Source organism: Psammomys obesus, unplaced genomic scaffold (assembly GCF_907164565.1).
Source record: "Psammomys obesus unplaced genomic scaffold, mPsaObe1.curated_primary_1811, whole genome shotgun sequence".
NCBI lineage: Eukaryota > Metazoa > Chordata > Mammalia > Rodentia > Muridae > Psammomys > Psammomys obesus.
In genome coordinates, this window is record NW_026592510.1 from 16,119,022 (window position 1) to 16,134,037 (window position 15,016).

Genomic DNA, 15,016 nt, shown 5'->3' on the forward strand with positions numbered 1-15,016 from the left:
CTGCTGGAAATATTTGTGATGGCTTTGGAGGCTGGTGCTTGCTGTACTTATATCATGAAAACAGCACTCTTTGCGGGATGGGTGTTTTTACAGAAATGAGTACCCTTTCCATTCATTCAGCAAACATTTGATACTCATTTTTCAGGTGACAGGCATTAAGCAAAGTTGACCAAAGTCCAACCCAAGCCACTGTCCTACGGAATATAAAAATTTAGCAGAGTAGTCAAATAATCCCAAAACTGTAACAGCAACTATCTCAATTGTTCTGAAAGAAGCCTAGATGATTAGGGGAACTATCCTGGGGAAACTGACATGGCTAAGGGGAAGATATTAGTGGAAAGAGAATCTATTTCTGAGAAAATAACCCTTGAATTGCACTTTGAAGAGTGAACATGATGTCCTGATTTGGGAAAAGCAAGGCATTCTAGTATGTAGACCATCAAGAGCAAATATTCTATAGTGGGGACAGGTCACCTCTTATGGGCCTGAGTGAAAATGGAGCTCAGAGTGAGGAAAGTAGTGGCCCAAGATACTGAAGAGATAAGAGAGTGTCAAACTACATGTGTTCCTGTCAAATCTAGAACATATTTTTTTTCCATAGGGTAATTAAAAATAGTTTAAGCAGGTTATTGGTGAGTATGGACAACATCAGGCTTAGATTTCAAGAAGCCAAGGGACTGACCTGATTAAAGGTGGGCAAGGTGAATAGAAGGAATACAGAGAGGAGTCTATCAGTGTGTTTGAATGAGTGTCTAGGATTGTGGGAAAAGCTGAGTTCACCTGACAGGGTTAGCTGGTATTTAAACACCAATAATTTAGATTATAACCCCACAAGCTACTTATATTTCCAAGTTCAGAAGTCAATTAACTGATATTTGTTTTGTTTTTTTGAAATAGGATTTTTCTGTATAGCAGAGCCTTGGCTATCCTGGAACTCAGTCTGTAGACCAGGCTGGCCTTGAACTCATAGAGATCTATCTGCCTCTGCCTCTGGCAGGCTAGGATTAAAGGCAAGCACAACCATCGCCCAGCAGACAAGACTTCTTTTTTTTTTTAAACGATTTATTTACTCATTCATTGATTCATTGATTCATTCATTCATTCATTCATTCATTATGTATATAGTGTTCCGCCTGCATGTACACCTGCATTCCAGAAGAGGGCATCAGATCTCATCTTAGATGGTTATAAGCCACCATGTGGTTGCTGGGAATTGAACTCAGGACCTTTGGAAGAGCAGCCAGTGCTCTTAACCTCTGAGCCATCTCTCCAGCCCAAATTTTTATTTTGTATTTTAATTTTGGTTTTTCAAGACAGTGTTTCTCAGTGTAGCCTTGGCTGTCCTGGACTCGTTTTGTAGACCAGGCTGGCCTGGAACTCACAGCGATCTGCCTGCCTCCGCCTCCCGCCTCCCAGAGTGCTGGGATTACATACGTGCGCCACGAAACCCAGCCTACAGCAAGACAACTTCTTTTTTTTTAAATAAATTTTTATTTTTTAATATTAGTTACAGTTTACTAACTTTGTATCCCAGCTGTAGCCCGCTCCCTCATTCCCTCCTAATCCCAGCCTCCCTCCCTCATCTTCCCCCTACCCCTCTCCAAGTCCACTGACAGGGGAGGTCCTCCTCCCCTTCCATCTGACCCTAGCTTATCAGGTATCTTCAGGACTGGCTGCATTGTCCTCCTCTATGACCTAGTAAGGCTGCTCCTCCCTCATGGGGAGGTCAAAGAGCCAGCCACTGAGTTTATGTCAGAGAAAGTCCCTGTTCCCCTTACTAGGATACCCACTTGGATACTAGGCTACCATGGGCTACATCTGAGCAGGGGTTCTAGGTTATATCCATGCATGGTCCTTGGTTGGAGAATCAGTCTCATAAAAGACCCCTGTGCCCAGATATATTTGGTCCTTGTGGAGCTCCTGTCCTCTCCAGGTCATACTAACTCCCCCTTCTTTCATATGATTCTCTGCACTCTGCCCAAGGTTTGGTTATGAGTCTCAGCATCTGCTTTGATACACTGCTAGGTAGAGTCCTTCAGAGGCCCCCTGTGGTAGGCTCCTGTCCTACTTCCAACGTCCATACCATTTGTCTTTCTAAGTGAGGACTGATCATCTTACTCTGAAGACTTCTTAATATAATCTTTTCAACCTCCAATTTTCAGAACAAAGGAAAAGCACCGTGTCTGTGTTTGTGTGCGTTTCTGACTTTGTATTCATGTGTATGTGTGCATGTGTGTGCGTCTAAAGAACAAACCCAGTACCTTGTACATCTTGTACATGTATGAGCAAACCCCTGTCTCTAAGTTACTTTCCAAGCTGGTGGAAAGAAACTATGCAATAGTGTATCCAGCATTGAAACTGTCTCAATATTTTTTTAGATATAAGTTTTAGATGGTAGAGACAAATTAGCTTTTTTTGTAGTTAGTGTCTCCAGATACTTATGGATGTTTTAACTCATGAAATTTGAGCATAAGGTTATACTTGTCACTGTTACTGTGTTGAATGATATCTGTGATTTATTAAAAAGAATAAGCAGAGAGCAGGTGTCTAGAAAGGAATGATTTAGGTGGCAATCTAAAGATGATTAATCTGATGGACGGATGCTAATGATCACTAAAAGCAATTTATTTATTCACTCAGCCATTGCCAAACAAATTGAATGGGAGAAACTGGGAGTACGGAGGCAGTGAACATGCTCCCTGCCCACGGGGAGGTTATGGTCTAATTGGTTGTGAAAACCAAGTTATGTAATGCTACATCTTCAAGTGATCAGATACATTTTTTGGGCATATTAAAGTGCAGTGCTGTTTCTATGTGGATCCAATGCTCAGGTTTACTGGGATTTTATTATCTAGAGTTTTGAGAGATGTCTGTCTAACTGTAGTTATTTCTGAATACTTTGTTTGGAAAGAAGAGACAGATAGCTATAAAAATCCCACATCCATTGCTTATAGAGACCTAACTGGAGGACCAATTTGAGACTCATAGCCAAATGGTTTTATTAACGTGGAACCATGAGTTAGGCCAGTTGACCTTGAGGTTTGCTTATTCCCTAGAGGAGGGAGTTACTTTTGGGCTGAGCCAGTCCAGTAAATTTTAGTTTACCAAGTAGAGAAGCCATGCACCTCTGCAAACTGGAGTGAAAAGAGGAATAAATGAGGGGCTGTGATCTGGTGGAGCCCCAGGTACCTGAAGACCCTGACAGAATGTTTCTCTTTAACAACTGGCTCTTGAGAAGTCAGCAGAAGCCAGAGCCCAGGAAGACAATTTCAATGTACTCAGAGACTGACTGTTTCTGATAGGTAGCAGATGCACAAAAGGGTCTTGAAGCAGGATACAAACACTTACAGAGATTTACCCAGTGAGGACCCTTGTGATTATAGTTGTGTGTGTGTGTGTGCCTTTAGAAAAGTTTTTGTCTGTGTATATGTTTGCCTGTTTCTCTGCATACGCACTTTGTGTGTACAGTTGCCCATGGAAGCCAGAGAGTGCATCAAGTTCCCTCGAACTGGAGGTGCAGGCAGCTGTGAGGTGCCTGAAATGGGTACAGGGAACCAAATTAAGGTTTCTGCAAGAGCAGCAAGGGCTCTTAACCATCATTTCAACCTGAAACTCAGCTTTTCTTGTGAGTGTTGGGGACTGCAAGTCAATTTCTCATGCTTTCATGGCAGATGCTTTATGAATGAACCATTTCCCTAATCCCATAAGATAATGACGTTTAAAAATCAGCTGAGAAACCCTCAAAATGCAGCAGTGCAGAGAAGGAATCTCTGTCAAATGCAAAAAAATGAGGCAGAAGCTATGTGATTTACTGGATATAGACTACGGATGAAAAGGGGACAACGATGTAAATTACCAGGTTTCTAGCAAAGACACGCATGATGCCGTTCTCTGAGAAAGAAGAAAGGAGCCTATTTTGAGAACTAGAATGTTCTCATTCTCCTTCTCACCTGTGGATCATCATGCGTAGAATGGGATATACCATGAACAGTGGGCTGTGGGCTCTTAGTGTTAGTTGTGGGCATAAAGTAGCTCTACATGGTGCTGCAAGCACTTGAGGTGCAGGGGAAGAGGTGGAGATGGGAAAGGAGTTGAGGCCAGGGCCAGGGGCAGTTACAGAGGCAGGAGTAGGTTCAGGCAAATGCAAATACTTTTGCAAAATGCTTAAGAGTTATACTGTGCAGTTAATAAAAGAAACTCCACCGTTTCACATGTTCTTCTGTTGAAATCTTACTGCCCCCTGCCTGTAAGATGCCAGACAACCTTCGCTTTACAGAAGCTTTTCAATTTCATGAGGTGCCATTTATTGATTGTTGATCTTAGAGCCTGAGCTCTTGGTGTTCTGTTTAGGAAATTGTTTCCTGTGCCATTGCGTTCAAAGCTCTCCCCCACTTTCTTCTAACAGATTTAGTGTGTCTGGTTTTATGTCGAGGTCTTTGATCCACTTGGACTTTACTTTTGTGCAGGGTGATAAGTATGCATCTATTTACATTTTTCTGCATGTAGACATCCAGTTAGACCTGCACCATTTGTTGAAGATGCTGTCTTTTTTTTTTTTTTTCCATTGAATGACTTTGGCTTCTTTGTCAAAAATTAGGTATTCATAGGTGTGGGGGTTTATTTCTGGGTCTTCAGTTCTATTCCACTGATCCTCTAGTCTGTTTTCATGCCAGAATCATGCTGTTTTCATTACTGTTGCTCTATAGTTCGTTTTGAGATCAGACACAATCAATAGAACAAAACGACAGCCTATAGACTGGGAAAAGACCTTCACCAACTCTGCATTTTACAGAGGACTAATATCCAGGATATATACAGACTCAAGAAATTAAACACCAACAAACAAACAAAAAATCCAATTTAAAAATGGGGTACAGAGCTAAACAGAAAATTCTCAATAGAGGAACACCTAATATTGGAGAAACACTTAAAGAAATTCTCAACATTCTTAGTCATCAGGGACATGCAAATCAAAACAACTCACACCTGCCTGACTGGCTAAGATCAAAAACTCAAGTGACAACACATGCTGGTGAGAATGTGGAGAAAGGGGAACCCTCCTCCACTGCTGGTGGGAATGTAAACTTGTACAATCACTTTGGAAATCAATTTGGCACTTTCTCAGAAAACTGGAAATATTGCTATCTCAAGACCTAGCCTTACCACTCCTGGGTATATATCTGAAAGATGCTCAACCATATAACAAGCACATTTGCTCAAGTATGTTTATAGCAGCTCTATTTGGAATAAATCTGGAAACAACCTAGATATCCCTCATCTGAAGAATGGATACAGAAATTGTGGCATATTTACACAATGGACTATTACTCAGCAATTAAAAACAAGGAAATCATAAAATCTGTAGGCAAATGGATGGAATTAGGAAAGTGCATCCTGATTGAGGTATCCCAGAAGAAGAAAGACACGCATGATATATACTCACTTATAAGTGGATATAGTCATATAATATAGGATAAATATCCTAAATCTATAGACTTAAAGAAACTAAACAACAAGGAGGACACTGGGGGAGATACTTAATTCTCATTCTACAGGGAAAACTGGATAGACATAGGAAGTGGCAGATGAGAGAGAACAGGATGGGAAGGAGTCTACCATAGATGTCCTCTAAAAGACTCCAACCAGCAGGGGATCAAAGCAGATGCAGAGACTCACAACCAAACTTTGGACAGAGTACTGGGAGTCTTATGGAATAAGGGGATATAAGAGGACTGGAAGGGGACAGGAGCCCCACAAGAAGACCAACAAAGCCAAAAAAAAATGAAAAAAAAAAAGCTGGGTTTAGGAGTGAATGCAGAGACTTATGCATCAACCAAAGACCATGCATAGAGAGGACCTAGACCTGAGCTCATCTCCATGTGGGTCCTCTCGTAAGAAGAGAAGAGACAGTCTCTGACATGAACTCAGTTGCTGCTCCTTGATCATTTCTCCCTGATGGGGTGACCTGGCCAGCCCACAGAGGAAGAGGATCCAGGCATTCCTGATGGGACCTGATAGTCAAACAATAGGGGAGGATCACCTTCCCTCTCCATGGACTAGGGGAGAGGGATGGGGGGGAAGATGGAGGGAGGATGGGACTGGGAGGGGGCCACAACTGGGATACAAAGTGAATAAATTATAAATAATAATAAAACAAAACAAAAGATGCAGACAACTACCCTAACCTTTTGACAGTTGCATGTAAAATATTAAATTGTATTTGCCAAATACTGAATAGTGCTTGGTAAATAATATATAAACACATGGGTTAATTCCTAGTGAGAAGATAATTAAAACCTTCTAGCCTTCTTTTTTTGTGTTGGTGTGTGGGTGACTATGGACTTGAGCAATTGCAGCCTTCAAAACAAGACTGGTTTTAGTCAATAACATACAAGCATAGTGCCCAGTGCTGGAAAGGAATTTTTTGAACTGATTTGAAACTTGGCTCTGGCTGTAGTTTATCTGTCACAGATTTGGTGGGGGTTGGGGGGGAGAGAAGAATTCTCCCACAGGGAAATCAGAGCCCACTAACAGAGCAACTGAATACATCCGCAGCTGGCCTAGGAGTCATTGCTATTTTGGTCAGTTCCAGATGTCTGCTGCTGTAGTTTTAAGCCTTTAAGGGAAGGGGAGAAAAATGTGGCATGCCCACTGCCTTTCAGGGGAGGACATTCCTCTTCTAAAGTGGATTTGATAAAGCTTTTGAAATTAAAACTAATTTAGTAATGCCTATTTATACACTTGACTACACGTGTAGCAATGGACGAATAGAAGAAGGCTTTATTAATAATCAGCACTGTCCTTCTCCGTCCCCCTGCTCCCTTCTCCACACACACATGAGCATCAAAGAAGAGACTCCCCTGCTATAGTACAGCTTACTATTTATGAAGTGACAGCTTTGAACATATGTTGAATAGGACATGCTCTAGATGAGCCAGCTGCCTCTAGTAACTTGTGCTGACCTAGCCAGATGCTCTCGACACTCTCTTTTCTCTTCTCGTGCTGTTTTCAGGATGGCTTCATAACCTCAGTCTTGTGATTATGAATTATAAAAGACGTGAGTCTGTAATATTTATGGATATGGAGAGGAAGCTCTCTGAAACCTTTTCAGAAAAAAAAAACAACGTCCAAGGACCATTTCCTGTTAGAGTGGTAACATGTCTTGTTTCTTTCTTTCCTGGGAAAGAAAGTTGCTTGACTTAGCAGACACTGTTCTTATTGGCCTGACACAAAGAAACCAACATGGAGGCTCAAGAAGGCAAGAGGGATACCTCAACTAAATGAATGTGAAACAATGTAGCATGCAAGAGGGAGCCAGAAACTCCCACCAGGTCAGAGTCTCCTGGGACAAAGATGTATGCATCTTCAGCATTTTGCCCATTCGTCCTATTGGACATGACATTAGCCACTTTACTTCCTAATGGAAGTTTATATGCATTGTTTAGCTCCAAATATAATTTTGGTTGAATGGGTTAGGGTTTGCCAGGTAATAAAACTTATAGACTATTATGTATAATACACTCATATATAATATATACGAAGGTAATAATTTTAGGAAATTGAGCCACAATCATCAAGGCTGAGACATCCTATAATCTTTCATCTATAAGGTGGAGACCTCTAAAGCTTGTAGATAATTAGGCCCAGGTACTGTGAGCACCTGGAAACTCATGTTGTGAGTTGCAGTCTGAGGGCAGGAGGTGATGAGAAGATCTGGCCCAGCTCAATCACTATGACAGGAAAGGCAGGTATGCACATTTCCCCTCTGTCCATTATTCTACTCAGGCTCTCATTCGATGGGGTGTTCTGATGTGGGGAACAGCAGTTTGCTTTACTGAGTTCACCTACACCAATGCTAATATCAGAAACACTGTTTAATATGGGATTTCCTTGCCCACTCACCCACAGACTTAACCACCACAGATGGGTGTCATTTCTTAAGATAAAGAATGAAGGCACAGATCTCTGTGGTACAGGGGGCTTAGCAGATGGTCACCAACCTATAGCCCTTACATCCCTTCTTGCCTCAGTCAAATCTACAAATTCATTTGAGATGAGTGTGTGTGTATGAGAGAGAGAGAGGAGAGAGAAAGAATTTTTTCTTCTGTTGGTTCCTATAGTATTTAAAAACAGAAGTTGAAAAACGTTTTTCAGATCTCATTAGCGTCATGTTTGAGCTAGGTATAGTCTTTAAATCGACTTTCTCTGTTCCTTCTTTTCTTTCTCCTTTTAGGACTTGTAAGCCAGGGCACATTCCCTTTCTCTCTCTCTGTGTTGCCCTATCCCCACTTCCTCCTCCTACACTGGTAGGTCTTACAGTCCTACCATTGGGTTGATTTAAATGACATCAAAGACAGCCGACTTCCTTTACAAAGAGAACTGGCTTTTGAAAGAGTTTCAAAATTAACTCACTTGATTTCAAGAAGAAACCCCCAAATTGTCCAATTATTTTACAAAGTAAAACAATTATTTTAAGTGATTCACAGAGAGAAGTCAGACAGGTACTGGGGAGTGGATATAAAACAATGCTTAAAGACTAAGAGTGAAAGTGAGAGAGAGAAAGGTGCTATAGAGAACACTTCAGCATTCTTTGTGCAAGGAGGGTGTTATTAGTGGCTTTGGGAGATGGTGACTCTCACCCAGGCAGATAATTCTGGGAAAAGATGTAGTGCACAGATGAGCATGGTTGTTATGAGGGAATGCTATCATTCTTCCCAAAGGAAGCTCATAGGTTCCAATATCATCTGGCCTGTTTATTTTTAACAGATTTAATTATGGCTGTAGTGACAGGAAATGGACACTCAAGTGCAAGATTTTAAGGAGGCACATTCTAGAACTCCCTTACATGTACGTTATACAAGTTCTTTAAGTGGTACTGTGAAGTTTGTTTTGATGTTTAACTCAATGGACATTTTACAGCAATAGCTCAACAGTGGAGCAAGGCAATACTTGGTTAAAATTTTGTCTGTTTAGAAGTCACCAAATTTCAGCTAAATCAGGAAAATGTCAATCAATATGGCCAGTGAAACATTAACTTTATGGAACAAAACAATAGGGCCCATGACAGACTGTGACCTCAGTGGAAACCAGTGTCACTCGGTTAGTCTTTTTAAAGTCCGTCTTTTCCTTTGTGTTGCTCTTCACAACATCTGGTAAGAAAGTGTCTTTGTTGTTGGATTTTAGGGTCTCGCACAGTACTCTGTCCTCTTTTACGGCTATTACAACAATAAACGCACGATCGGATGGCTGAATTTCCGGCTACCTCTGTCCTACTTCCTGGTGGGAATTATGTGCATTGGTTACAGCTTTCTGGTTGTCCTCAGAGCGTAAGTTTTTAATCTTATTTCTGCAATCAACCAGACTCATTTTGAGAAGTGGATATAATTTTGATTGCATTTCATGTCTAGAGATGAATCAGCACAGAGGTTAAACTAGTCCATCCTCAGAACAAAAGGGTTTGTTTGATGCATACACAGGTCTTTGGGGCATGCTGTAGGGCCAGAAGGTGGCAGTATGCAGGGCTTGGGAATACAGTCAGTGGTATAGCACTTGTATTTCACGCGCAAGGCTCTGGGTTCTAGCCCTAGCCCTGAAAAAAAAGTCCATTACCTAGGACCATGCTTTGCCCTATGACCATGCTTTCTTTTGCATTAATAGACCTGTGGCAACTAAAATAATATTCTGGCAAGTGATTTCAAAATACTTAAAACAAGGATTGAGTAAGACAAACAAAATACAATTTAAATGTTTTTAGTGGTGGTATAAAGAAAATAAATGTAATTTTGATAATATAATTTACTTAATGAGCATCAACGTTTCAACATATAATATAAATAAAATTGTCACTTTGATATACTGTGTCTTCTGGGTGCAGGCACTAGGTCTTTGAAGTCTGTTACACTGACCATGAATTATTTTTTCTGGTGCTTGGTAAACTAATGCCCCTGGAGCACTTACATTGGTAAAGAAGTTCCAGAAGATGTGGCCGACTTTTCAAACTTTCCCAAAGCTAACATTTAAAATAGTGGCTAGGCACCAACGTTGCTTTCCCCTCTCAAAGTTATCTGCATATGAACCAGGCCAGACTGACTTTGGATCTTCTCCTGTCATGGAGCTTTGGTCACTTGTTATATGATTAAGTGACTTAAAATTCTGGCTTTATAAGGAGACCCATGGCTTCCACCTCCACCGCCAGCTTTGGAAACAGTATTTGGTAGAAGAATAGATGATTATCTGAATGTTTGTATCATATCAATTCATCTGTCACATTTTTTTTATTGCCACCTCCTACTCAAATAATCTATACTGTTGGGTAAATATGAGCGGATTTATGAACTACATCATTAGACAAGATGAGTGGATCTATGAGATACATCATTAGAAGAGACAGGGCCCTGACTACTAAAATCATCTAGGGTATATGATAACACTGCCACCTTGAGTATACTTCATCACCCTCATTCACGAAATGAGGAAAAAAAAACCAAACCCTACTTTAATATGTAGTTGAAAAATTAGAAAATCAAATAAAAAAGAAAGTAATTTGATCATTCAAGGTAGAATGTCTTTGTTAGCCAACAGTTCTCCCAGTTTTAGGTCTGAAAGTCGTGGGAATTCCTGGCAAATGGATGGTTGGTTGCCTTAATTTTAAGCCTTTCCCTCCATTGTTTTCCCTCTTCAAAGGTCTGGAGTCTTGGTAATAAATGCAATATATAAGTTTCAGCACCAGTTTCTTTATAGTGTTTGAAGCTAATAATCTAAAACTAAAAATGATTTGCTTCTCAAAACTAGATGCTCTCATTCAAAGCCATTCTCTAAGTTAAAATCTCTCCATTTAACTGGCATATTGACATCAAACTGCTGGAAAGAGCTGAGTTTATTCATTCATTGAAGGCATGCCTAGTGAGGAACTTGGTAATGGCATCTTAGCCCAGAAGGCTTCCCCAAGACTTCCCCACCGCAAGGTTCCCTGACAGTGCACATATTCACTTCTGTTTAGGAGCTTGGCAATAGTATTACTCACAGAATAGACTAAAACATCCTTCAGTACCTTACGTTGTCATGTGTAAGCTGTGAATGATGTTGGAATTTTGTGTACATATACTAGTTTACATGTATCATAAACTTGGCTTGACCAGGCTAAGATTATACAGTAAGAGCAGAGTTTGAACACCAGTCTTTGACTCATTGGTTTTCAACCTACATGGGTCATGACCCTCTTGGGGGTTGAGCAACCTTTTCACAAGGGTCACCCAAGACCATCAGAAAACAGATATTTAGGTCATGATTTGGAACGGTAGCAAAACTACAATCACCACAACATGGGAAATTATATATTGTTTATAGTGTATTATAAACTGGTATAACATAAACATATAAATATATTTTAATTGGGGAAGTTGCCAATGTCCACATTTCTGAATCTCTAACAAAAACCTCACTTTCTATTTAAATAATAATATTTGTCTGGCACATGCTGTACATCATAAAAACCTTCAGCTGTTCCTTAATTTTTTGTTTGGTTTTGTTTGTTTGTTTTTGAGACACAGGGTATCATGTATCCCAGGCTGGCCTCAAATCTACCTCTTCTAGAGGGATGGGATTACAAGCGCGTACCACAGGGCAGGTTTGTGTGGTGCTGAGGACTGAAGATCAGCTGCCCTTAGGACTTATTTGCAACCAGGTTTTTGTAGATGAAAAGTTTGATGTTACACCTACCTTCTGCCTCTGTTCATCTACATCTTTCATTGGACCGATTTTTTCCTCCAGAGTATCTTGTGAAATGAGCTGAGGACATATTCTAATAGAATGGAAGGAGATTTTTAGGTTTAGTGGCTTGATGGCCACGCCATGTTCATATAGTGAAAGCATAATCAAAGATTCTCAACCTGTGGGTCACGACTCCCTTGTGGGTCAAACACCCTTCCAGAAGGGTCAGATAAGTCCACCAGAACACAGACATTCACATTACAATTCATAACAGCAGCAAAATTACAGCTATGGAGTAACAATCAAATGATTTTATGGTAGGTAGTCACCACAGCATGAGGAATTGTATTAAAGGGTTACAGCACCATTTTAACTACATTCTTATTTTCCTAATCTCTGAGGAGGATTCATCCATCTCACAACAAAGTTACATACACCTCTAGCTTGTTCTTGGTGTCCTCCTGCAGTTTTAAAATATGTGTAAAAATTATTCCTTTGTCTATTTTAAGACCCTTTGCAGTTAAATTGCCTTGATTTAGCTCTTGTGCTAAATATTATTTAAAAAAATAAACTTAACAAAGCTACGTATAGTACAAGACACTTTCATAATCCAGATCACATTAGAATCAGGGACCATTTCACACAGTTTTCAAATGAACAAAAATATGTCTACATTATATTTAAATTGCCAATATCCCAACCACTTTCTTTTTACTTCTTTTGTACTTATTTACCCACAATATCTGTGACTCACCTCAAACCCTTCCTAGATGTCTTTCCGTATTTCCTGGAGTGGAATCTTAGCATGAAAATTGTGTCTCCCTCTTTTGTTCCTCACCATCAGTTACATTTCCCTTTCACTAAAAGAATCTCTTATTTACTTAGAGAAGAAAAAATCAGAGCTTCTCATAGACTCCATGTTAATGTTAGATTTCTCAGCAATATTTCCACTAGAGATGATAATGTTTGCTGTTTCTAACGATGAAGTTCGGACCCTAAAGGGTACCTTGGAAGGCTCTGTGAGGCCAGCCTATGGAAACATGACCTCATGGCAGATTCCACATAGCACATGACTGTCTCCTCCCCTTCTCCAAACTACAGTTGGCCTTCTTTCAGAAGTGCTTGGAACAGAAGGGCAGTGATATAGGAAAGATCTAAAGTCACCATTTCCCATCTCATGTCACTGCTTTATGAACTGTATCTAGAATTACGAGTTCCAAAATGCAAAATTCTCCTCTCACAAACATGGTCCAGGATGACTGTGGCAAATATTTACAAAGTGAAGATGATATTGTCAAAACTTTCATAAAATGTTAAGGACAGAACTGGAAAGCAATACCATTGCAAGCCTGTATACAAAAAGCTATTCATGATGTATGTGTTTATTGGCAAAGCTTTTTCTCAGTGACAAATTTACTTCTCTTCATTTAAAAACAATCTATGTTATCTTTATGAGCAATCTAGGGAGCTATCTAGTGCCTGGAAACTTAATGGTGAATAAGATGGCGTCTTTGCTGTCGCTGTGCTCAGCAAGGGAAGTGGACTGTAAGCAAAGGCATGGTCAGTGGCTCTGGCTTCAGTTCCATGTTTTTATTTTTATTGCACTGTTTTTTGTTTTGTTTTGTTTTGTTTTGTTTTTTTCAATCCAGTCTTTCTCTCAGTTTCCTTTGAAGAATACAGTTCAGACAGATTTGTATCACCGTTAAAATAACCCCACCTTCTCTTTGTACGGGATTTATTCTGTCAGTTTTCTGCCAGCCTCTATAGTATTAAAATCAACAGTGTGTAGTAGTTTTTGATCACCAAAGAATGAGAAAGTTAAGTAAAAAAAAATAGTAAAATTTAGTAAGGGGAACAGGGGCTGTCTCTGACATGAACTCAGTGCCTGGCTCTTTGATCACCTCTCCCTGCTAGGGGAACAGCCTTGCCAGGCCACAGAGGAAGACAATGCAGCCAGTCCTGATGAGACCTGATAGGCTAGGGTTAGATGGAAGGGGAAGAGGACCTCACTTATCAGTAGACTGGGGGAGGGGCAAGGGAGGAAAAGAGGGAGGAGAAGAGATTGGGAGGGAAGAGGCTACAGCTGGGATATAAAGTGAATAAATTGGAATTAGTAAAAAAAAATAAATTAAAATAAAAAAATCATAACACTTAAAAATCAAAGTTACTATTGCCTATTTATATGAATAAAACTGTTTAAAAATGCTTTCCAGACATTGCATTTCCAGTTGACCCTGAACTGCTGTTTTCTCATCCTCTCACTTGCCTTTCTAAATGGCCCCCGTCTATGCTCTTACAGGATGACCAAAAACATTGGTGATGATGGAGGTGGTGATGACAACACGTTCAACTTCAGCTGGAAGGTGTTCTGCAGCTGGGACTATCTGATTGGTAATCCTGAGACAGCTGACAACAAGTTTAATTCTATCACAATGAATTTTAAGGTAAAGGCATAAACTGCCAAAGCTTACTATGTGGTTCTTAAGAGTAATGTGGAGAGGTGTTCCACATCGACCGTCAAAGATCTTGAAAATGTTGAGACAGATGTTCTCATCATTATTGCTGCATACCATGATGACTCTGATTATGATGGAAGTATCCTGTGAAAGTAACAGCTGTACTTTCTCTTTGGGACTTTTCTTCTCCAAGTTTAGCCACAAGATAATGCTATTCGGTTAAAACAGGAGTTCACTAGTTATTAGAATGAGATAGTTCGAATAATGTGACAATGCTCACTAGCTATTTGTAGACACATGTAGGCTCAGTATGCAAATTGATTCTAAAGCATTACAAAATAACTTTAAGAATAACACTGGGAGAGCAGGACATGGTTGCACAGACCTGTAAATCCAGTGTTTGTGAGATGAAGGCAGGAGGATTGGGAATTTAAGTACAGCCTCAGCTACAAAGTAAGTTTGAGGCCAGCATAAGCTATGTGAAATTTTTTCATAAAAGCCTCCCCCTGGCAAAAGCAAAACAAAACAAAAAAGTACTGGGAAAGTGTCATTTAGAATGGAGATTCTTCTAGTATTGTGATTTAAGAGTATGCTCTCTTTTTCATTTGCTATCTGTTAAAAAGTGTGCTGGGATGTTTGAGACAAGGTCTTGTGTAGTCCAGGCCAGCCTTAAGCTTGCTATATAACAGATGCTGGCCCCAAACTTATGATACTCCTGCCCCTACCAATTTACTTACTGTCTTTTTCTGTCAATACTCACCTACTTTATGGACTTTTAGATTTAGTTTATTTACCATTTTGCTGCTTCTTCTTCTTCTTCTTCTTCTTCTTCTTCTTCTTCTTCTTCTTCT

The 15,016-nt window shown here is 40.0% G+C and overlaps 1 protein-coding gene across 1 annotated transcript in view; it reads left to right on the top strand.

Moving 5' to 3' along the window:
• Positions 1-15,016, top strand: part of Tmc1 (transmembrane channel like 1) — a 175,569-nt gene that overhangs the window by 125,230 nt on the left and 35,323 nt on the right. Inside the window, exons 10-11 of the mRNA XM_055614177.1 lie at positions 9,184-9,326; positions 14,009-14,153. Of these exons, the coding sequence (XP_055470152.1) occupies positions 9,184-9,326; positions 14,009-14,153 (288 nt within the window). The remainder of the gene's footprint in view (positions 1-9,183; positions 9,327-14,008; positions 14,154-15,016) is intronic.